Below are 24150 nucleotides of genomic sequence, written 5' to 3'. Positions count from 1 at the left end.
GTTTTCATTAACGCACAAGAGATTCACAAGCCTATAGCGAGATGGTTACCACGAGCCCAAAGAAAGCAGAACGTATAGTGTTAATACTGGCAGCTAGTGCACCAACATCAAGCTCCTAAAACCTGAACTAAAATATAAAAACATATAGTTGCAAACAGACCTCTTGGGTACCAATGAAGATTCTGAGGCCATAGAGATGTACAGCATGGAAACAGACCCTTCCGTCCAACCCATCCATGCCGACCAGCTATCCCAACCCAATCTAGTCCCACCTGCCAGCACCTGGCCCATATCCCTCCAAACCCTTCCTACTCATAAACCCATCCAAGTTCCTCTTAAATGTTGCAATTGTACCAGCCTCCACCACTTCCTCTGGCAGCTCATTCCACACACATATCACCCTCTGCGTGAAAAAGTTGCCCTTTGGTCTCTTTTATATCTTTCCCTTCTCACCCTAAACCTATGCCCTCTAGTTCTGGACTCCCTGACCCCAGGGAAAAGACTTTGCCTATTTACCCTATTCATGCCCCTCATAATTATGTAAACCTCTATAAGTTCACCCTGTAGCCTCCAACGCTCCAGGGAAAACAGCCCCAGCCTGTTCAGCATCTCCCTATAGCTCAAATCCTCCAATCCTGGCAACATCCTTGTAAATCTTTTCTGAACCCTTTCAAGTTTCACAACATCTTTCCAATAGGAAAGAGAGAGAATTGTATGCAATATTCCAATAGTGGCCTAAACAATGTCCTGTACAGCCGCAACATGACTTCCCAACTCCTGTACTCAATACTCTGACCAAAAAAGCATACAAAACGCCTTCTTCACTATCCTAACTACCTGCGACTCCACTTTCAAGGAGCTATGAACTTACACACCAAGGTCTCTGTTCAGCAACACTCCATAGCACCCTACCGTTAAGTGTATAAGTCCTGCTAAGATTTGCTTTTCCAAAACGCAGCGCCTCCTATTTATCTCAGCCCATTGGCCCATCTGGTCAAGCTCCTGTTGTAATCTGAGGTAACCCTCTTCACTGTCCACTACACCTCCAATTTTGATGTCATCTGCAAACTTACTAACTGTACCTATTATGCTCGCATCCAAATCATTTATGTAAATGATAAAAAAAAAGGACCCATCACCGATCCTTGTGGCCCTCCACTGGTCACAGGCCTCCAGTCTGAAAAACAACCCTCCACCACCACCCTCTGTCTTCTACCTTTGAGCCAGTTCTGTATCCAAATGGCTAGTTCTCCTTGTATTCCGTGAGATCTAACCTTGCTAATCAGTCTCCCATAGGGAATCTTGTCGAACGCCTTACTGAAGTCCATATAGATCAACACTACTGCTCTGCCCTCAATCATCTCTGTTACTTCCTCAAAAAACTCAATCAAGTTTGTGAGACATGATTTCCCACGCACAAAACCATGTTGACTATCCCTAATCAGTCCTTGCCTTTCCAAATACATAGCCACCCTACCCCTCAGGATTTCCTCCAATAACTTACCCACCACCGACATCAGGCTCACTGGTCTATAGTTCCCTGGCTTGTCCTTACCACCCTTCTTTAACAGTGGCACCACTTTAGCCAACCTCCAGTCTTCCGGCACCTCACCTGTGACTATCGATGATACAATTATCTCAGCAAGAGGCCCAGAAGTCACTTCTCTAGCTTCCCACAGAGTTGTCAGGTATACCTGATCAGGTCCTGGGGATTTATCCACTTTTATTCATTTCAAGACATCCAGCTCTTCCTCCTCTGTAATATGGACATTTTGCAAGATGTCACCATCTATTTCCCTACAGTCTATATCTTCCATATCATTTTCCACAGTAAATACTGATGCAAAATACTCATTTAGTATCTCTCCTATTTTCTGTGACTCCACACAAAGGCCGCCTTGCTGATCTTTGAGGGGCCCTATTCTCTCCCTAGTTACCCTTTTGTCCTTAATGTTTTGTAAAACCTCTTTGGGTTCTCCTTAATTCTATTTGCCAAAGCTATCTCATGTCCCCTTTTTGCCCTCCTGATTTCCCACTTAAGTATACTCCTACTTCCTTTACACTCTAAGGATTCACTTGATCTATCCTGTCTATACCTTACATATGCTTCCATCTTTTTCTTAATCAATTTCTTTAGTCATCCAACATCCCCTATACCTACCAGCCTTTCCTTTCACCCTAACAGGAATATACTTTCTCTGGATTCTCGTTATCTCATCTCTGAAAGTTTCCCATTTTCCAGCCATCCCTTTACTTGCGAACATCTGCACCCAATCAGTTTTTGAAAGTTCTTGCCTAATACCGTCAAAATTAGCCTTCCTCCAATTTAGAAATTCAACTTTTAGATGTGGTATATCCTTTTCCATCATTATTTTAAATCTAATAGAATTATGGTCGCTGTCCCCAAAGTACTCCCCCACTGACACCTCAGTCACCTGCCCTGCCTTATTTCCCAAGAGTAATTCAAGTTTTGCACCTTCTCTAGTAGGTACATCCACATACTGAAGCAGAAAATTGTCTTGTGCACACTTAAATTCCTCTCCATCTAAACCCTTAACACGATGGCAGTCCCAATTTATGTCTGGAAAGTTAAAATACCCTACCATAACCACCCTATTTTTCTTACAGATAGCGGAGACCTCCTTACAAGTTTGTTTCTCAATTTCCCTCTGACTATTGGGGGGGCGGCTATAATACAATCCCAATAAGGTGATCATCCCTTTCTTATTTCTCAGTTCCACCCAAATAACCTCCCTGGATATATTATCGGGAATATCTTCCCTCAGCACAGCTATAATGCTATCCCTTATCAAAAAAGCCACTCCCCCTCCTCTCTTGCCTTCCTTTCTATCCTTCCTCTAATATTTGTATCCTGGAACATTAGGCTGCCAGACCTGCCCATCCCTGAGCCATGTTTCTGTAATTGCTATGATATCCCAGTCCCATGTTCCTAACCATGCCCTGAGTTCATCTGCCTTCGCTGTTAGGCCCCTTGCATTGAAATAAATGCAGTTTAATTTATTAGTCCTACCTTGTCCCTGCCTGCCCTGATTATTTGGCACGCTTCTGTTCTCAACTGTACCAGTCTCAGATTGATCTCTTTCCTCACTATCTCCCTGGGTCCCACCCTGCCACCTTACTAGTTTAAATCCTCCTGAGCAGCTCTAGCCAATCTCCCTGCCAGTATATTAGTCCCATTCCAATTTACTTACTATCCGTCCATTTTGTACAGGTCACTTCTACTCCAAAAGAGATTCCAATGATCCAAAAATGTGAATCCTTCCCCCATACACCAGCTCCTCAGCCATGTATGCATTAAAGATCAGTCATACTGACCCATTATTATTTCTTGTAAGTCAATGGTTAACAATGACTGAAATAAACTTCTAAAGCAAACTGAACAGAAAGTGTTTGATTAGCCATAGTCATATTGAATGACAGGGTCAGCTTAATGTGCTAAATGGCCTATATACCTAGGCCTACATACCTATGTACTTGATTTGGTATTCCAAAGTGCTACACAAAACAAGAGATGATTAATACACAGAGACAGAGAGATGTACAGCACAAAAACAAACACATTGGTCCAACTCATCCAAGCCAACCAGATATCCTAAATTACTCTAGTTCCGTTTGCCAGCACTTGGCCCATATCCCTATAACACTTCCTATTTATATACCCATCCCCCTGCCTTTTTAAATGTTGTAACTGTACCAGCCTCCAACACTTCCTCAGCAGCTCATTCCATACTCACACCATTCTGAAAGATTTGCTCCTTATATTCCCTTTAAGTCATCCCCCTTGCATTATAAACCTATGCCATCTCATTTTGGACTCCCCCCTCCCTGGGTAAAAGACCTTGTCTATTTACCTATCCATGCCTTTCATGATTTTATAAACCTCAAAAAGGTGACCCCTCAGCCTTCCTCTTTGAACTTTTGCCTTTTTACCCTCAATGCAGTTTTAGATATTTCAGCTCTGGGCAGGGTGGGGGGGGAATAAAGCTTCTGACCATCAACCCTACCTATGCAACTCAATCTTATAGACTTCTATTAAGTCTCCCCTGGACCTCCACTGCTCCAGGGAAAATAACTTGAGTTTTTCTAGCCTCTCTTTAGCTCATACCCTCTAATCCAAGCAGCATTCTGCCAAACCTCTTCTATATCCTCTCCAAACCATTGACATCCTTCCTGTAGTGTGGTGATCAGAATTAAATACAATTGTGAACTCAAACGCAAAAGTTTACCGATTGTCCATAATAATACTGGTGACTGACATGAAGTAAACTAAACCGAACCGTTGTAATTACACATACTCTTAGCATTAGTTTGAGAGTCCTCTTGTACCCATTATATGAAAACTTTCTTTATGCTGATTCATTGAGTCATAGAGACATCCAGTATGGAAACAGACTCTTTGGTCCAACTCATCCATGCCAACCAAATATCCTTGATAAATTTAGTCCCATTGCCAGTATTTGGCCCATATTTCTCTAAACCCTCCCTATTCATATACACATCCCACTGCCTTTTTAAATGTTGTAATTGTACCACCCTCCACCACTTCCTCTGGCAGCTCATTCCATACACACACCACTCTCGGTGTGAAAATGTTGCTCCTCAGGTCCCTTTTAAATCTTTCCCATCTCACTTTAAATCTATGCCCCCTAGTTCGACTTCTCCAACTGAGGGAAAATACTTTGTTTGTTTATCCTATCCATGCCCCTCATGATTTTATAAACTTCTATAAGGTTACCCCTCAGTCTCTGACATTCCAGGGAGAACAGCACCAGCCTATTTAGCCTAGCTCAAACCCTTCGACCCTGGCAACAACCTTGTAAATCTTTTCTAAACCCTTTCAAGTTTCACAACATCTTTCCAAGAGGAGGGAGACCACAATTGCACACAATATTCCAAAAGTGGCTTAACCAATGTCCTCCCAACATGACCTCCCAACCCTTATACTCAATGCTCTGACCAATAAAGGAAAGCATGCCAAACGCCTTCTTTACTATCCGATCTACCTGTGATTCCATTTTGTCAGCAACATTCCCCAGGACGTCTGAGAATAAATTCTGAAAATAAGTCACCAATCAGAAATGTTGAACTGGATTTCACACTGAGGAATGTGAATATGTAATGAGTAGGCACTGATATCACAGCGCCTTAATTTATAGGTCTACCCATCTGTGAACTACCTGCAGAATTTAGCCCATTAAGTCTTTCATTCTCTCCACAGAAACTGTCAGATTTGTTAAGGTTTTCCATCACTTTCTGTTCTATTTCACACTTCCAGCATCCAGACTATTTTGCTTGAGAATAAATCAGTTTCAATTCAAGAATAAAGTGCTTATTTTGGCTGGTACACAAAATTATTTTGGCACGATTGAACTCTTGGCAGTCTGCATGTTCTAAAGCAAAGAAAAGGTGCTGCATTTCAAAGGCTTTCTAAATACAAGCTCGGTCAATTATTAAACTTTGCCAACAGCAAAGAGAACCTGTCAACCATTACAATTGGATCAGGATCTCTATAGATTCAAAGAGCAAATGGTGACCTTGTGTTAGTTCAGTTAATGGCTTCAACTCAAACACAAAAAGCAGAAAACAGCTTATTGAAAGGCAGAGAGCATACATTTAAAATAATCAGGATGTTTAGAAGATATTTTGTAAAATGTGATGAAATATGTTTCAACTATGTGACAGGGAAGTCATCATTTTAAATGTTTTTAAATAATTTAAACACTTGCTATGAATCAAGATCATATAGTTATACAGCATCTTTAGCATATCAAAATGTACCAAGAAACTTCACAAAAACATTGTAAAGAAAAATTAGATGCTCATCCATATAAGATATGATAATGCAAAAGCTTGGTCAAAGAAACATCTGAAAGAAAGAGTGAGATATCGAGACTTGGAGACATTTTGGGAGAGGATACCAGACACTGCGTTACAGGCAGCTGAAGGCACAACTTAAATGGTGGAGCAATTAAAACCAGGGGGATGCTCAAAAAGCAAATAAGGTAAGTAAAAGGTTAGAGATGGAGGTGATAATAAGATATTGAAACAAGTAATGCCATGCAGCAACTTGAAATTTGAAAGGATGAGATTTTAAGTTTAGTCAGAAGTGCAGATGTTTGCTGCTGACTGAGTTTTATTCATTAAGGAATGCATGCATTACTGACTGTGCCTGCCTGCACTTATTGCCCATCCTTACTACCCTTGAGATGGTGGTAGTGACCAGTCTTCTTGGACCACTGCAGACTATTTGCTGCAGCTAGACCCATAATGTGGTAAAGGAGTGCAGATTTAAGATGTTGGCCCTGCGAGAGTGAAGGAACAGCAATATATTTCCAAGTCAGGATGGTGAGTGGTTTGGAGCAGAACTTGCAGGTGGTGCCTTTCTCATGTATCTGCTTGCCCATGTCCTTCTGGATGATAAAAATGGGATTGGAAGATCTTGCTGAAAGAGCTTTGGTGAGTTTCTGCTGTGCACAGTAGACTGGTCACACTGTTGCTACCGAGTGTCAATGGTGGAGGCACTGAATCTTTGTGGATGTGGTGCCAATCAAGTGGGCTGCTTTGTTCTGAATTGTGTCAAGCTTCATTGAGTGTTGGTCAAGCTGCAATCAACAGGCAACACTCCCTCACACTCCTGGCATGTGCCTTGTATATGGTGGACTAGTTTGGGGAGTCAGAGGTAAGTTACTCACTGCAGAATATCTAACTCATTCCGCTTCGTGGAGAAAACTAGCCCTCTGAAAAGTATTAATTACTTTACCTCGAGAGCATATGATCAACTTTTACAACAATGTCAACTATCACCTTCTAAAAAGGTAATGGGCAACAAATGCTTGCTTAGTGAGTAACACATATATCCCAGAAAATAATGAATAAAAATCTTAAAAAGCTGTAATTGTATATGTAATTAGGACTTTAGAGTGCCCAATACTGTACTATACTGAAAGGAACTGTTCTGTTTCACATTTCATTTACTGTTACTTTTGAACTGTTTTGAAGTGGGGAAACAGCAGTCTGATGGGAACATCACTAGACTAATAATCCAGAACCCCAAGCTAATATGCTGAGACATGGGCTTGATTTCTACCAAATCAGATTTAAATTTGAATCCAAATAAAAATTTGAAATAAAAGAAGGTTAGCCTGAGGTTAACCAAGAGACCACTTTTGATTATCAGAAAGACTTATCTAGTTCACAAATGACCTTCAAGGAAGGAGATGTGCCATCCTAACCTGATCTGGCCAACATGTGACTCCAGACCAACACAATATGCTTGCCTTAACTGCACTCTGGGCAATTAGGGTTGGGCAAGAAATGCTGATCTTTCAATGAAGTGATGCCACATATGTGGAAACATTACTTTATAAATTTCATGAATAGAGTACACTTTTGAAAAAAGTATAACATCTTGTTGAATTCGTTTTCTTGGCTGTGAGAGCAGAGATACGTCACAAGATGCTTTCCAAATTGAAAAGTCTCTTAAATACAGCATCGATGGCATTTGTGTTCCATGCTTAGTCTCACGCAGCCTCCCAGTTTGTCGATCTCATCAAAAATAGTATTTAGAATATGTCTAAATAAGCAATTGAAATCCTGAATCAATCAATATTTGTCCATCAACACTTGCATTTCACATACACTTAATGTGGTACCTCTATCACTCCTGTCCTTACCAGCCTTCAATACCTTTCTAGAATAAATCCATTCTCATTTACCTGTTGCCTCTTGATTTCAAATCTCCCTCAACCACTAAATGGCCATGGCCTTTGGCTTCCCAACTCTAACCTTAACTGCATTCTGTGTTCCATTATTGGTGGTGTAGCATTTTTGAACTCGACAGTCTACAAAACTCTGCCTGAACATGTTTTTTACTTCACCAATTCCAAAAGTCTCCTCAAACACTTTGATTTTGGTCACCGCCATACTATCCAGCTTTTTATCCCCCTTATGAGCATCTAGAACATAGAAGTAGAACATTACAGTGCAATAAAAGGTGCTAGAAGGTAAAAGTTATTGTTGGTGATGACCCAAAAAGGTAATCTTACTGTGTAGGCTTTACTTTTGCTGCTTAGAATCTTTGAGATACCAAAATCACCGATCTTCACTATCATTTGATACTTATCAAGTAGGATATTCTGTGTTTTCAGATCACGGTGCAAAATAAGCTTGTTATGCACATGATGGAGGGCCAAAAGGATCTGTACAAAGAAGTGCAAGATGGTTTCTTCATCTAACAGGGAGTTGCGTTTCTGGATATAGTCAGCCAAAGTACCTCCTGAAATCAAAAAACACGAGTGAATGACTAACAATAACTCTCAAGACATCAAGTTCAACAAGGATATTTCAGTGCTCTAGGATGGTTTACAAAGCATTTTCTTTAGTTAGCTTTTTCTTAGTTATGGGTGAATTTGCACTATAGGCAGTACATCTACACTGCAAATTTAAAAGTTGCATTTGGTTGTTACTACTTCCCCCTGCAATTTGTAAAACCAGATTGAGACTCTACCTAACTCTGAAGTGAGGTGGGCTGAGAATTCTTTCTTCCACAAGTCTCAACCAGATGCTAGGTCAGGCTCTGCCTACAATTATACCTTCACTGTAGTATTCCTGCTGAGTGAAACCATTTTGTGACAGTTGTGCCAGTATTGTAAATGGACACTCAATACTTCCCTACTCCATGTATCTCTTTAATGGACTATTGAACTTTACACTTTTGCCTTCCATTCCATCATCCCCAAACAACCAGTTCCAAATATTACAAACTTCCTACTTCTTACATGCTGGTTGCATTTAAATCTAGACACATTGCGCAAATCTCACACACTAGCTCATGTAGACCACTTAGAGACAGGAAGCAATAGATTCAAATAAAATAACAGAGATAGAAGGGCAATGTTCCAATCCACTGCATCTACCCAGCCTAACTGACTTCAAAAATCTAATTAATAGCATGGTCAGTACTTTAATTGACCACAGTATATTATTTAGGAGAAAGTGAGGAGTGTAGAAGCTGGAGATCAGAATTAAGAGTGGGGCGCTGGCAAAGTACAGCAGGTCAGGCAACATCCGAGGAGCAGGAGAACCGACACACTGATGAAGGACTGTTACCCAAAATGTTGATTCTCCTGCTCCTCAGATGCTGCCTGACCTGCTGTTCTTTTCCAGCACCCCACTCTCAACATAGTATATTATTTAACAAGTCAGATTTAATAAATCTGACCTGGTCATCACAATGCAGCTGATTAATATCAGTTATTTTCGTTTTTATAATCAATATCCAATTCTGATGAAAGGTCATAGACAAACATCAACTCTATTTCTCTCTCCACAGATGCTGCCTCACCTGAATTTGTCAAGCATTTTCTGTTTTTGAACATCTGCAATATTTTGCTTTTCACCGAGTTCAACTGGATGAGCTGTGCTTTAAGTTCTCCTATGTGTTCTTTTTACATCATTGGTCTCTGCAGGCTTTACTGGGAGACCAGTGAACATCAATGCAAGGAAATCACAAGCCTAACATTTGAATCACACATCTAGTAAATGCTTTGCTGATGCTGACCTTGAAATGTGCCCTATTGTTTAATAGATCTATTGGTTGTAAGGTAAAACTAAACCTCCTTCACAATGGTTCAATGGGATTACCTTAAAGCTGAGCCATCGAGACAAGCTTTCTAAAGCAAAGAAACATATAGGTAAGATTTTAGTAGAAAAATAAGATATGGAACCAAAGTAGTAGATGGAGTTGCGGTAATGATTGATCATGATCTAACTGCAAGATGCAGTTATTATACTTCTGCTCCAATCCCTTGCCACCACCGGTATGTAATCCTAGACTTTGATTATTAGCAGGCAACTCAAATAAATGAGGCATCACAACGAAATCATACAAGCTGAGAAGGCACTACTCAATAATAATTTCACCTTATCAATCCTTATATACCTGGCGCGTATTCCATGGCTATCATTAGTGCCTTGTCCTCCAGGAAGTTTTCATAGTATTCAATTATGTTTGGATGGTTGAGGAGTTTCAGCACTTGGCATTCATTCTGAGCAGCCAGTCTCTCATCTTTAGTCATCTGTTCGACGGGAATTTGTTTGAGGATCACCAGTTTTTGGTCAGCCTTCCGCAAACACAGATGGACAATACTATAAAAACGTATAAATGGACAAGTGCACATAACGTTAAATGCAGTGTGCCCTTTGCCCTTCCAATTTCAAAGCCGCCAGTGCTATAAACCAACAACACCAGAGTAATTGCTAAATATCATTGTGTCTCATCAGCCATTGAGACTAAGGTTTTCTGCCCTATTGCTCACGACAGTGAATAGATGGAAAATCATAGCAGTTCAGGCAGCACCCAAAGTTGGATGTTGCTGCCTGAACTGCTGTGGTCTTCCAGCACCACTAATCCAGAATCTGGTTTCCAGCATCTGCAGTCATTGTTTTTACCCAGATGGAAAATCATGCGTTGTTCACCACAGCAGTGAAAAAACTTCAACTTTAAAATTTAAATTACTTTTTCCATTTTATACAATATAAATTATAAACATAAATCAAACATCAGGCTCTTGCACTTAGTGCCCAGACTTAGAAAGTACCCATTAATGTGGAATCAGGGTTAAGAAAAGTCCTTTCGAATTCTCCATCACCACAATTTAAAATTGGCCGATGTAATAAACACTGGGAATAAAAGTGAGTTGTCAGAGTTACATGGGTCAGATTTCCTGAATTTGAACACTATAAATGGTCCATGGCCTTAGGCCGAAAGTTTTCTGAAAAAGTGTATTGTTGTAGTGCCACACCAACATGCAGATTATTATTTTGGCATTTTAAACCCAGAAATTGAGAGTCTGGATTTCAGTCAGCAAAGTAACAGTGCTCACCATTGACCTTAAAGAAAAAGAGATCTCAAAAGATCTAGCAGTCTTTGTGAAGTGAATTTTTCCTTTCCCAATGTTAGTTTGAATAACAGCCAATTCAAGGAGCTCTCCAAGCATCGAGCTTGATAACATCAAACAGATAATTATAAGAAATATTCTCAGTCAGAAAATCAAGAAGCAAAAATTGTAATGACACCTTTCAGTTTTAACTACATTTTACACAGAGTTAAAGAATGATTGGGTCATACAGGAGATTAAGGTAGCTGAATTTTCATGACAAACCTTTTTTTTTAAAATTACACCTTTAACATCATAATACTATTATGAAAAAAACTGACATTCTACAACATAACAGTTTAAGGGTCAGGAACACTTTTCAACAATAATTATGAACTTTGCACACTGTTAAAAATCTGCTTTCATTGGATTCAAAAAGGTGCAACTTGTTACAACAAAGAGAGATGGCGGCACAGAAGGCATGTAACTAGACTCATAGTCCAGAGACCCTAGCTGATGCTTGAACTGGGTGGATTCAAATCTCACTATGACAGCTGGGGGATCTTGAACTGAATTAATAAATCCGGATCATCAAGCTAGTCCCAATAATGGTGGCCATGAATTTATTACTGAATCTTGTAAAAACCTATCCAAATGTCCTTTCTGCTTCTGATGTACTGGGACATAGGTTAAAATCCCACTACTGCTCTAATCCAATAATGGTGAAAGCTGAATTCAATAAACATCTGAATTAAAAAGCTATCCTAATGTAACCACTGCAAATTGTCATTAAAAACCCATGTAGTTCACTAATGTCCTTTAGGGAAGGAAATCTGCCATCATTACCTGGTTTTTCAACATGGAACTCCAGACACATAGCAATGATGGGATTTTCCTGCTCCTCAGATGCTGCCTGACCTGCTGTGCTTTTCCAGCACCACTCTAATCTAGACATAACAATGATGTTGATTCTTAACTGCCTTCTGGGCAATTAAGAATTGGTAATAAATTCTGACCTCGCCTACAACACCAACATCTGATAAACTGAAAGAAAACTGAAATGTAACGTATGGTGATATATGTTAAGTACAGAAATCTGATCCATGCTTTCAGTCAACTTGGCTCTAAAAGACAGATAAATTAGGGAACTTTTTTTCAGCCTTTGGTATTCTGAATTTTTAAAAATCTTCAACTTCTGTGATGACTCGAGGAATAGCGGAGCTATCCCAGTGAGGCACGACAGTTTGAATGCCTCTATTAGATTGAGCATTGTTAAGTGTGCTGTGTTGCAAGAAATATCGATTTTCAGAGCAGTATATAAACTGAGGGCATATCTGTCTGCTCAGGCAGATGCAAAAGATCCCATTGGACTACTTGACAGGCTGCAAGTTTGCTGTCCTGGCCAATATTCATCCCTAAACCAACATCAACGTAGATTATCTTTTCTAGTTGTTAGTGTAGGTTTACTGCTGGTAAACCACACCTAACTACAGAACTGTAACTATATTTCAAAATTGCAAAAGGGCTCTTTCAAGTCAAAAAGCAATCTGTGTCACAGGATTAAGCACCTCATGCTATCAGATATTTGAACTATGTTAACTCCTGTGTCTAGATTACCCTGATGTGAACTTATATATAAAAAAACTGAAGTTGATTTTCTAAATTAACTTCCAATCAGCAATCCAGATTTCAATGGCCTGACACAATAAAAGTCCAAGCGTAGAGTGCTATTCTGTTCTGGTTTGACTGAAATGCAAACGTAACCAAATACTGAATTGTTAAAAAAATTTGAATAAATTACTTCAACACAATCCTATTCAGCTAATTAGTTCTTTTTTAATTCATTCATGGGATGAGGACATTGCTAGCTAGGCTAATTTTATTGCCCATGCATAACAGCTTCTGGGAAGGTGGTGGTAACCTGCCTTATTGAGCCACTTTAATTGTTGTGGTTCTGCTTGCCGAGCTGGAAGTTTTTGCTGCAAACGTTTCGTTCCCTGGCTAGGGAACATCATCAGTGCTGTTGGAGCCTCGTGTGAAGCGCTGCTTTGATGTTTCTTCCGGTATTTATATTGGTTTGTTCTTGCCGCTTCCGGGTGTCAGTTTCAGCTGCAGTGATTTGTATGTGGGGTCCAGTTCGATGTGTCTGTTGATGGATGTTCTTGCCGTTTCCGGGTGTCAGTTTCAGCTGTAGTGGTTTGTATATGTGTCTGTTAATGGAGTTTGTGGATGAATGCCATGCCTCTAGGAATTCCCTGGCTGTTCTCTGTCTGGCTTGTCCTATGATGGTAGTGTTTTCCCAGTCAAATTCATGTTCCTGGTTGTCTGAGTGTATGGCTACTAGGGATAGCTGGTCGTGTCGTTTTGTGGCTTGCTGATGTTCATGGATGCGGATTGTTAGCTGTCTTCCTGTTTGTCCTATATAGTGTTTTGTGCAGTCCTTGCATGGTATTTTGTAAACTACGTTAGTTTGGCTCATGCTGGGTATTGGGTCCTTTGTTCTAGTGAGTTGTTGTCTGAGCGTGGATGTTGGCTTGTGTGCTGTTGTGAGTCCTAAGGGTCGCAGTAGTCTGGCTGTCAGTTCTGAGACGCTCCTGACGTATGGTAGAGTGGCAAGTCCTTTGGTTGTGGCATGTCCTCGTTCCTCGGTCTATCTCTTAGGCATCTGGTGATAAAGTTGCGTGGGTATCCGTTTTTGGCGAATACCTTGTATAGATGTTCCTCTTTTCGCAGTTCTGGTGTACTGCAGTGTGTTGTGGCCCTTTTGAATAGTGTCCTGATGCAGCTTCGTTTGTGTGTGTTGGGGTGGTTACTTTCATAGTTTAAGACTTGGCCTGTGTGTGTTGGTTTCCTGTGTACCCTTGTGGTGAATTCTCCGTTGGGTTTTCTCTCTACTAACACGTCTAGGAATGGGAGTTGGCTATCCTTTTCCTCTTCTCGTGTGAATCGGATTCCTGTGAGTGTGGCGTTGATGATTCGGTGTGTTTTTTCTATATCTGTGTTTTTGATGATTACAAAGGTGTCATCAACATATCCGATCCAGAGTTTGGGTTGGATTTGTGGTATGGCTGTATGTTCTAACCTTTGCATAACTGCCTCTGCTATGAGTCCCGAGATTGGTGATCCCATGGGTGTTCCGTTGATTTGTTCGTATATCTGATTGTTGAATATCAAGTGTGTGGTGAGGCACAGGTCCAGTAGTTTAAGTATGCCGTCCTTGTTGATAGGTTCGGCCTCCTGTGTTCTGTTATGTATGTCCAGTAGGTTGGCTATTGTTTCTCTGGCTAGGGTTCTATTCCTGAGATGCTGCCTGGCCTGCTGTGCTTTGACCAGCAACACATTTGCAGTTTTGTCAATTGAAGTCAACAGTGCCGTTCACAAACTCCATTAACAGACACAGACCTGGACCCCATATACAAACCACTACAGCTGAAACTGACACCCGGAAACGGCAAGAACATCCATCAACAGATACATCGAACTGGACCCCACATACAAATCACTGCAGCTGAAACTGACACCCGGAAGCAGCAAGAACAAACCAATATAAATACCGGAAGAAACATCAAAGCAGCGCTTCACACGAGGCTCCAACAGCACTGATGATGTTCCCTAGCCAGGGAACGAAACGTTTGCAGCAAAAACTTCCAGCTCGGCGAGCAGAACCACAACAACGGATACCCGAGCTACAAATCTTCAATCAGATTTTAGCCACTTTAATCCACGGGGTATATGGACATGTGCTATTACAGAGAGAGCTCCTAGACTTTGGCCCCATGACAGTGAAGGAACAGCTATTTAGTTCAATGGCAGGACAATCCAGGCATGGCTTGGAGAGGAATTTGCTGATGATTGTGTTCCTATGCATCTCTGGCCTTCTCTTTCTAGGTGGCAGAGGTTGCAGGTTTGGACAATGCCATCAAAGGAGTTTTGGTGAGTTGAAGTGTTGCTCCTTGTAGATAGTATATCTGTTTTCACTGTGTTATTGGTGAATGTTGAAGGAGGTGCCAATTATGTTGAGCTTTACGTGTTGTTTGAGCTGCAACCTCCCAGACACATGGACAGCATTCCACGATGTTTCTGACTTGTGGCTTGTAAATGCTGGACAGGCTTAAGGAGTCAAGAGATGAGTTATTCGTTGCAGAAATTTGAATCTCTGAACTGCCCATGTCCATAGTATGCATGTGACTGGTCCAAAGTTGTATAATGGAGAATTCAGCATGGTAATGTTATGGTGTCATGAGGCATTCTCTCTTGTTGGAGATAGTTATTGCCTGGTACTTGGGTGGCATGACTGTTTCTTGTAACTTATGTAATGCAAGCCTGGATATTGTGCACATCTTGCTACAATTGGACAATCACCGATCAAGCATTGAGGAATCACAAATGATGTTGAATACAGCGAAATCAGTGAGCATCTCCACCTCTTCCCATGGAGGGAAAGTCATTGATGAAGCAGCCTAAAAGTTTGGGTCTAGGACCCCACTTTGAGAGTCTATTGCTATTCCTACGATTAAGATAATGGCCCCCAGCAACACTACCATGTTCCTTTGTGCTCGATAGGATTCCAAACAGTGGAGTGTTTTCTCCCGATTCCCATTGGCTCCAGTTTTGCTGGGGCTCCCTAATGCTATACTCAGTCAAATTCCACCTTAATGTCAAGAACAGTAAACCTCACTTACCATTTTAAGTTCATCCCTTTTGTCCACATTTGAAATGAAGGAACAATGAGGTCAGAAGATGCATGTGCCTGGCAGAATCCAAATCGAGAGTCAGTGAACTGGTTATTGTTGATTAAATGACACTTGATAACACTGTCACCTTCCATCACTTTGCTGTTGATGGATTAGATGATTTTTGGTTAAGTTGGCTTTGTCCTGCTTTTTGTAGGCAGGGCACACTTGGGAAGTTTTCCACATTGCTAGATGGATGCCAGCATTATAGCTTTCTGGAACAGCGTGGCTAAAGGCACAGCTAGTTCCTGAACACAGATCTTAATTACTATTATTCAACTTGTTACTCACCATAACCTTTTCAGTACTCAATGCTCTGAGCAATTTTCTGAAATTACGTGGACTGAATCAACTTGGTTAAAGATTGGCATATGCGATGCTGGTGACTGCAGGAGACCAAAGATGGATCATCCACTCAACACTTCTGGTTAGAGATGGTTGCAAATGCTTCAGTCTTGGCTTTTACACTGATGTGGTAGACTTCTCCCATATGAAGAATGGAGATATTTGTGGAGTGCCCTCCTCCTGAAGGTTATTAAACTGTCCACCATCATTCGTGACTGGATGAAGCTGGACTGAAGAACTTAGATCAGATCCATTTGTTGTGGGATTTCGTAGCCCTGTATATTACATGCTACTTCCACTGCTTGACATGTTAGTCACCTTGTGCTGTAGTCAGAACCCAAGGCAGGGAGTACGTCAAGGCCCAATAACTGAGATCAAAACTTTAAGGGTGCACTGTGCTCAGGTTGGGGGCCCAGACCAAGATCAGAATAGATCCAGTATTCCTGTCCTTGCCCTGGTTGTAACTTCATCAGGTTGCCACCTCATTATTAGGTTTGCCCTGATGAAGGGCTCTGGCCCGAAACGTCGAATTTCCTGTTCCTTGGATGCTGCCTAACCTGCTGTGATTTAACTAGCAACACATTTTCAGCAATGTTCTTGGCATGCCTTCCTGCACTCTTCATTGAATCCCTGACTTGATGGTAATCACAGAGTACGGGATAAGCCAGGCCAAATGCTAACAGATTGTGTTTCAGTACAATTCTCCTGCTACTGTTGATGAACCACTGCGCTTCATGGTGTCCTGTCTTGAATTCCTCGATCTTTTCGAAATCTACCCCATTCAGCACCAAAGTGGTGCCATACAACATGATGGGAAGTATGCAAAGGACTGTTAGGTGGTCACTCCTACTGATGACATAGACAGATGTATCTGCTACAGATAGACTGGTTAGGCTGAGGTCAAATATGTCTTCCCCCTTCTTGGTTCCCTTACCATCTGTCATTGGCTCAGTAAACAGTTTTGCCCTTAGGACTTAGCCAGCTCAATACTGGAAGTACTACCAAGTCATCTTTGGGAATGAACATTTGAATCCAAAGTGCATTCCATCCAGAATTCACCATCCATATCCCCAAACACAATACATTCTGAGACTTTGCCTCCCTCAGTGCATCCTTCAAATTGTATTCAACACAGGGGATCACTGATTACTAATTAATCAGCTAAAGGGAGTGAAGTAGGCGGTAATCTTGCCCATATTTTACCTGATGCCATGAAATGCCACAAAATCCAGTGGTATCATTATTGAGGACTCCTAGGGCTTTCTGACTGTTTACCACTATGCTATCATCTGCAGTGGACAAAGTGTCTGATAGTATGTATCCAGAAACAGTGATACCAGTGGCTGGGACACCTCACAGACTCATACCTTACAGAGAACATCATTTGGCTCTCTAATTTTGCATCACTGCCTGCTTTTCCATTCAGTTCAATTCTTTTTATCAGATTTTGTAGCAGTTAAAATATAATTGATTGACTTGCTTTCAAAGAATGGTTAAAAGCTAACCACTTGCTGAGGATCTGGAGTCATAGAAAGAGCAGACAACATTAGGATGGAAGATTTCCTTCCCCATAGGGCATGAGTAAACCAGATGAGTTTTTACGACAATCAACAATCATCCAATGATCACCATTAGACATCTTATATTTATAGATTTTATTAATTGTATTCATATTTCATTATTTGTTGTGATGGAATTTGAACTTACATCACTAGAATACTCTGGGTCTTGGGATTAATATTCAGTAGCATTGGAAGTATGGCACTCCCTCTCTCTGTTCATCAATAATATGGGCAAAGGTACTTTCAAGGTGCATTCTTGAGATTTTTTTTCTTTAAACAAGAGGTGCCAATAAATGGCTACAGTCAAACATCAAAAACACAAAATGAAAAAAAGCTAAAGGTGCTCAGTACATTAGAGATTCCATGAAAAAATACATGTTAACATTTCATGCATTATTTCATGCTGAACTGGCAAAAAGCAATCTTTCAGGATATAGTAATGACAGAGCAACATCAGTCAAAAGGACATTGATAAATGTGGTTTGACTAGTTCTTGTTGGGTGGTTCTATGATTATGAGTATGCAAAGTGATTGCTACTTGTTGGAACAACAGGTGAGAACACAATGTCCAGGAAACATGCAACAAACCCACTGTATTCAAAAGAGCTGTGTTAACATTTAAATAGAACTAGCCTGAAGAGGACTGAAGCTCTTCCCCATCTGTACTAGCCCAATGAACACAGACCAACATAAGGATCAACATTTCTTTCTCAAGTCCTTGAACAATCTGCATCACAATTTCCAATATCACAGTTTAAATTTCCTCATTCTTTCTGTATCACCATCCCCAAATATTAGTCTCTGAGTCAAAGCTCCAGATTGAAAGCCCACTCCAGAGACTGAACACAAAAACACACACTGTACTGATGAAATAAAATCAGGAAGTCTGGCAATAGCTGCCTGATGAAGGAGTAGCGGTCCAAAAGCTAGTACTTCCAAATAAACATGTTCAAAGATAACCTGGTTTTGTGTGATTTTAACAGTATCTATGAAGACAGAAACAGAATTGATGTTTCAAGTTCAACAACTCTTCTTCAGAACTGAAGGAGTTAGAAAATAGTGGATTTTCTCCTGCTAAGAGGAGGAAGAGTCAATGGAATAGATTATAAAGAAAACAAAAATAAAATCCTGTTTCTACTTGATGCTGGAAATCTGAAGCCAACATTAAAAAAAACTGGAGAAACACAACAGGTGTTCTGAAGAAGAGTCACACTGGATTCAAAACATTAACTCTATTCCTCTCTCCACAGATGCTGCCAGATCGAGTGTCCAAAGTAAAAAATAAAGGAAGTGCTAATGGTGACAAAGGAAAGTAGAGATGTAAAGCATGTGTAACTGTGGAGCAAAGTCAGCAAGACACAAACAAGACACCACTGGGGGTGGGGGGGGGAAATATAAGAAAAATAGAGGACAGCAGTCATGTTCTGAAACTTTAGGAGTTAATAGTGAGAAGCTGTAAAGTGCTAAAAGTGAAATTGAGGCGCTATTCCTCAAGCTTCTGCCAGCACTTTATCTTCATTTCAAATTTCCACCATCCACAGTATTTAGCTTTTAAGTACTGTTCTGGCAAAGGTACTGACTTTGGAATGAGCCATTAAACCACGATCCCATCTACCCATTCTGTAATCCCATGACATTATCTCCAAAAAACAGCAGGAATGTTCTCCCCAAAATCCTGCCAACTTTTATCCCTCAGACAACTGTTCATGAGAGTTCACTGTGTGCAAATTGGCTGCTATGTCTCTTATATAACAAGAACTGTACTTCAAGGCACCTCATTGACTGCAAAGAACTATGCAATAATTGCAGATGCTGGAAACCAGATTCTGGATCAGTGGTGCTGGAAGAGCACAGCAGTTCAGGCAGCATCCAACGAGCAGCAAAATTGACGTTTCAGGCAAAAGCCCTTCATCAGGAATAAAGGCAGTGAGCTGGAAGGATGGAGAGATAAGCTGGAGGAGGGTGGGGTGGGGAGAGAGTAGCATAGAGTACAATGGGTGAGTGGGGGAGGAGATGAAGGTGATAGGTCAGGGAGGAGAGGGTGGAGTGGATAGGCGGAAAAGAAGGTAGGCAGGTCGGACAAGTCATGGGGACAGTGCTGAACTGGAAGTTTGAAACTAGGATGAGGTGGGGGAAGGGGAAATGAGGAAGCTGTTGAAGTCCACATTGATGCCCTGGAGTTGTAAAGGTGGCATCAATGTGGACCACCTTTACAACCCCAGGGCATCAATGTGGAACCACCTTTACAACCCCAGGGCATCAATGTGGACTTCAACAGCTTCCTCATTTCCCCTTCCCCCACCTCATCCTAGTTTCAAACTTCCAGTTCAGCACTGTCCCCATGACTTGTCCGACCTGCCTATCTTCTTTTCCACCTATCCACTCCACCCTCTCCTCCCTGACCTATCACCTTCATCTCCTCCCCCACTCACCCATTGTACTCTATGATAGTCTCTCCCCACCCCACCCTCCTCTAGTTTATCCCTCCATGCTTCCAGCTCATTGCCTTTATTCTTGATGAAGGGCTTTTGCCCAAAACGTCGATTTCACTGCTAGTTGGATGCTGGCTGAACTGCTGTGCTCTTCCAGCACCACTGATCCAGAAAGAACTGCAATGTCCAGTGTTGTAAACAAAAAGTGCTCTGCAAATACAATGCATCCACAAAATGAAAAATATTTTGTCCCATTCATGGGGTTATAGGCATAACTGGCAAGTCCAGTTATATCCCATCCCAAATTGTGCCTTCAGAAGTGGTGGTAAGCTTACTAGGCTACATCAGATGGCAATTTAAGACATTGATATGGTGAAGGAAGGCAGATTTCTTTACGTAAAGAACATAAGTGAACCAGCGTTACTTTCCTTTAAAATGACTATTTGCAGTTTCAGGATCACCATAGGCGATGCTATGTACTGTTTATTCCAATTTCGATTACTGAACTCATGCTAAATTCCACAGGTCATTATTTCACGATTTGATTGAGGATCATTCTCAGAAACCCAGCCAAGACAGAAAGCTGCAACCCGCGGCCACTTCTTAACTCCAACGGCCGTCAATTCAGGCTGGGCAAACTACCCGGAATCCGCACAACAATCTCACCCGAAAGCTCCCCTTCCCACCACCTTCATCTTCTGGTATTTCTCCATTGCCGTCTCCAACGAGTTGGCGACAACTTCCTGCGCAGGCCACGTTCAAACCGTTTCGGCTCGAGCGTCTCTCCGTCCGTCCGCCCGCCCGCACCCACGCCTGCGCATTCCCGCAACTCCCGTCCCGCGCAGGCTTCAGGACTGGAGCTGCTGTCTCACAGATGAAGTCAACTTGTCTTCAGTCTTCCCCAACTCTGCAGGCTCAGTCGTGAAGCCACTCCTTCCAGTGTACTCCAACTCTGCGGCCTAATTTCAAACCAGCCTTTCCTCTCTTTTCTCCAACTCTGCAGCTTCCAGCCCTCCCAGCGTTTTTTGGAGTGAAAAAAAAGTTAATGTGACCCATTGGACCTGAAATGTAAACTCTGCTTTCTCTCCACAGGTGCTGACAGACCTGGGTATTTCTATCATTTTCTGTTTTCATTTCTGATTTCTTACCTCTGCAGTTCTTTTGGTTTGTTTCCCTCTCAGTATTTTCCTCATCTGCATAGCTTCAGGGGTGAAGCCAGATCTTCCAGAGTTTTCTCCAACTCTGCACCACTCCTACCAGCCTCAGGGGTGAAACTATTCATCTGGTGTCATCCTCAACCTGTAACCTCTCTCTCTCTCTCTCTCATCAGACTGTGATATGAAACCAGTGTTTTCCCTCAACCGATTTCAGTGTTTAAATAGGGAAAATATTGTGGACTTTATTTTGTGTATCCATAGCAGCTAACCAGCTGGGAAATGTTGAGTGAGACATTAAAAGTTGATTCATTTCAGCTTGAGAATAAGATTCATCAGAATAATTCACCAAAACAAAACACATGGTTTGTGTCTTGATAATTCTGAAATTCCCTGCTAACATGATTTTCCCAATCAGTCTTGGTCTGCAAAGAATTAGGACTTTCAACCTAGCATGCAGAACAATTGCTGTCACCCACCTGTCCTGCAGTGAGACCTAGAATATGTAACAGTGAACGTATGAGAGATAAACTTTTCTTGACCCTTGAAGTCATCTGTTAAACCTTTTAGACAAAATTTTGCAAAATCAACTACAGTGGTCTGAATTGTGTCCAGATACCTAAAAAGCATCTTCCATACCAGATCCTATTTTCTAGTCTCTCAAGTGGCTAGTATTTTTAGGGGAAGATGGAGAAAGCACAACAGAGGCACTCTGAAAGTCTCCTTGAAGTGAGGTGGCACTTCATCATATTAATGACTGGGAGGAGCTTGCTACCAAGGGATCAAAATGGCAGCAACTTATCCATCAAGCTGCATCACACTTCAAGTCCAAAAGCTTTATTGATGAGGCAGAGGGGTAGTAGAAAGCAAATCCTATACTCTGGATCCCACTACCTCATGGGATGTCCTGCCCCGTGTGCCCAAAGATCTGAGGGTTAAGAATCAGAAAGAAAATCAGAAGAATCAAAAGAAGAAGAAAAAGAAGGTTTTATTTGACTTTTACATATTTAAGTGTATTTTTTGGTATTAGTTAGTTGAGTTAAAGTTAAGGCTTACAATGGCAAGAGACCTCAGACCCGTGGCATGTTTCTCTTACTTGATGTGGGAGCTCAGGGATGTGGCTGATATCCCTGGCTCTTACACTTGCAAGAAGTATGTCCAGCTGCAGCTCTTGTTTGACCGTATGACAGTTCTGGAGTTGTGGGTGGACTAACTGTGGAGCATCCGCAATGCTAAGGAGATCGTGGATACCACGTTAAGTGAATTGGTCACACCACAGATTAGAATTGCTGAGGGAGACAGTGAATGGGTAACCGAAAGGCAGAGAAAGAGTAGGAATGCACTGCAATCATCTCCCCCCGTGGCGGGCTCTGATGTTCAGAAAGTCAAGAAAAAGACTCTTAGGGCCATAGTCATAGGGGATTCTAATGTAGGGGAGTAGATAGGCGGTTCTGTGGCTGGAAACAAGACTCTCGGATGGTATGTTGCCTCCCAGGTGCTCAGGTCAGGGATGTCATCGATCAGCAGAGCATTCTGAAAGGAGAGGGTGAACAGCCAGTTATCGTGGTGCATATAGGCACCAACGATATAAGTAAAAAAAAATGAGATGAGGTCCTGAAAGCAGACTTCAGGGAGTTAGGAGAGAAGTTAAAGAGGAGGACCTCAAAGGTAGTGATCTCAGGATTGCAACCAGTGCCACGTAGTAGCCAGGGTAGAAATGAAAGAGCAGGCAGGATGAACATGTGGCTTGAGGGATGGTGTAGGAGAGAGGTGTTCAGATTTGTGGGACATTGGGACCGGTTCTGGGGAAGGTGGGACTATTACAAATTGGATGGTCTACACCTGAACCAGACTGGGACTTTCGTCCTTGGGGGGTGTTTGCTACTGCTGTTGGGGAGGGTTTAAACTAATGTGATGGGAGGCTGGGAACCAGAAGAGCAGACTAGTAGACTGAGATGGAAACTAGAGACTGTAAAGGAAAAGATCATGAAGTTAGCATTACCAAGAGGAAGATTAGGCAGAGAGCAGATGAATGCAAAATAACTGGTGGTCTGAAGTACATATGCTTTAATGCAAGGAGTATGGTGGGTAAGGCAGGCAAATGTAGAAACTTAATTAGTGCCTGGGAGTATAACGTTATTGCGATCACAGAGACTTGGTTGATGGAAGGGCATGATTGGCAACTAAATGTTCCGGGATATAGGTGCTTCAGACATGACAGGACAGGGAGGGAAGTAAAAGCAGGAGAGGAGTTGCATTGCCTGTCAGGGAATGCTAAAGGAGGACTCTATGGAAGGCTTGAACAGTGAGGCATTATGGGTAGAGCTGAGGAATAGAAAGGGTGCAGTTACATTGTTGGAGCTGTACTACAGGCCTCCCAACAGTGAGCATGAGCTAGAAGAACAAATAGGTCAACAGATCATGGAAGGATGTAGAGGCAACAGATTGGTGGTATGCAGTTTTGGTCTCCTTATTTGAGAAAGCATGAACTGGCACTAGTGGGGGTGCACAGGGGGTTCACTAGGTTGATTCCAGAGTTGAGGGGTTTGGTTTATGAAGAGAGACTGAGTAGATTGAGATTATATTCATTGGAATTTGGAAGATGGGGGTGTTGGGTATCTTACAGAAACATGTAAAATTTTGAAGGGAATAGATAAGATAGAAGTAGAGAGGATGTTTCCACTGGTGGGTGAAACTAGGACAAGAAGGCATAGCCTCAAAATTAGGGGGAGCAGATTTAGGACTGAATTGAGAAGGAATTTATTCACCCAGAATGTTGTACATCTGTAGAATTCGCTGCCCAGTGAAGTAGCTGACACTACTTCAGTAAACATTTTTAAAGCTAAGATAGATATTTTTGAACAATAAAGAAATTAAGGGGTATGGTAAAAACACGGGTAAGTGGAACTGAGTCCATGAAAAGATCAGCAATAGTTATAGTGAATAGCGAAGCAGGCTCGAAGGGCCAGATGGCTATTCCTGCTCCACTTCTTATGTTCTTATAAGGAACTCTCTAGTCCGAGGCA

General features: G+C 41.7%; 1 protein-coding gene across 1 annotated transcript in view; it reads right to left on the bottom strand.

Annotated features, from left to right (window-relative positions):
* nek8 (NIMA-related kinase 8) overlaps nucleotides 1-20847 on the bottom strand; it is a 73491-nt gene extending 52644 nt beyond the window's left edge. The window contains exons 1-3 of the mRNA XM_060848119.1: nucleotides 20637-20847; nucleotides 9962-10167; nucleotides 8067-8296 (exon numbers count right to left, since the gene is read on the bottom strand). Of these exons, the coding sequence (XP_060704102.1) occupies nucleotides 8067-8296; nucleotides 9962-10167; nucleotides 20637-20683 (483 nt within the window). The 5' untranslated portion in view covers nucleotides 20684-20847. The remainder of the gene's footprint in view (nucleotides 1-8066; nucleotides 8297-9961; nucleotides 10168-20636) is intronic.
* Between the last annotated feature and the right edge of the window lie 3303 nt (nucleotides 20848-24150).

This window comes from Hemiscyllium ocellatum, chromosome 31, assembly GCF_020745735.1.
Source record: "Hemiscyllium ocellatum isolate sHemOce1 chromosome 31, sHemOce1.pat.X.cur, whole genome shotgun sequence".
Taxonomy (NCBI): domain Eukaryota; kingdom Metazoa; phylum Chordata; class Chondrichthyes; order Orectolobiformes; family Hemiscylliidae; genus Hemiscyllium; species Hemiscyllium ocellatum.
The sequence above is the reverse complement of the archived record's forward strand: the minus strand, read 5'-3'. Positions and strand labels throughout refer to the sequence as shown.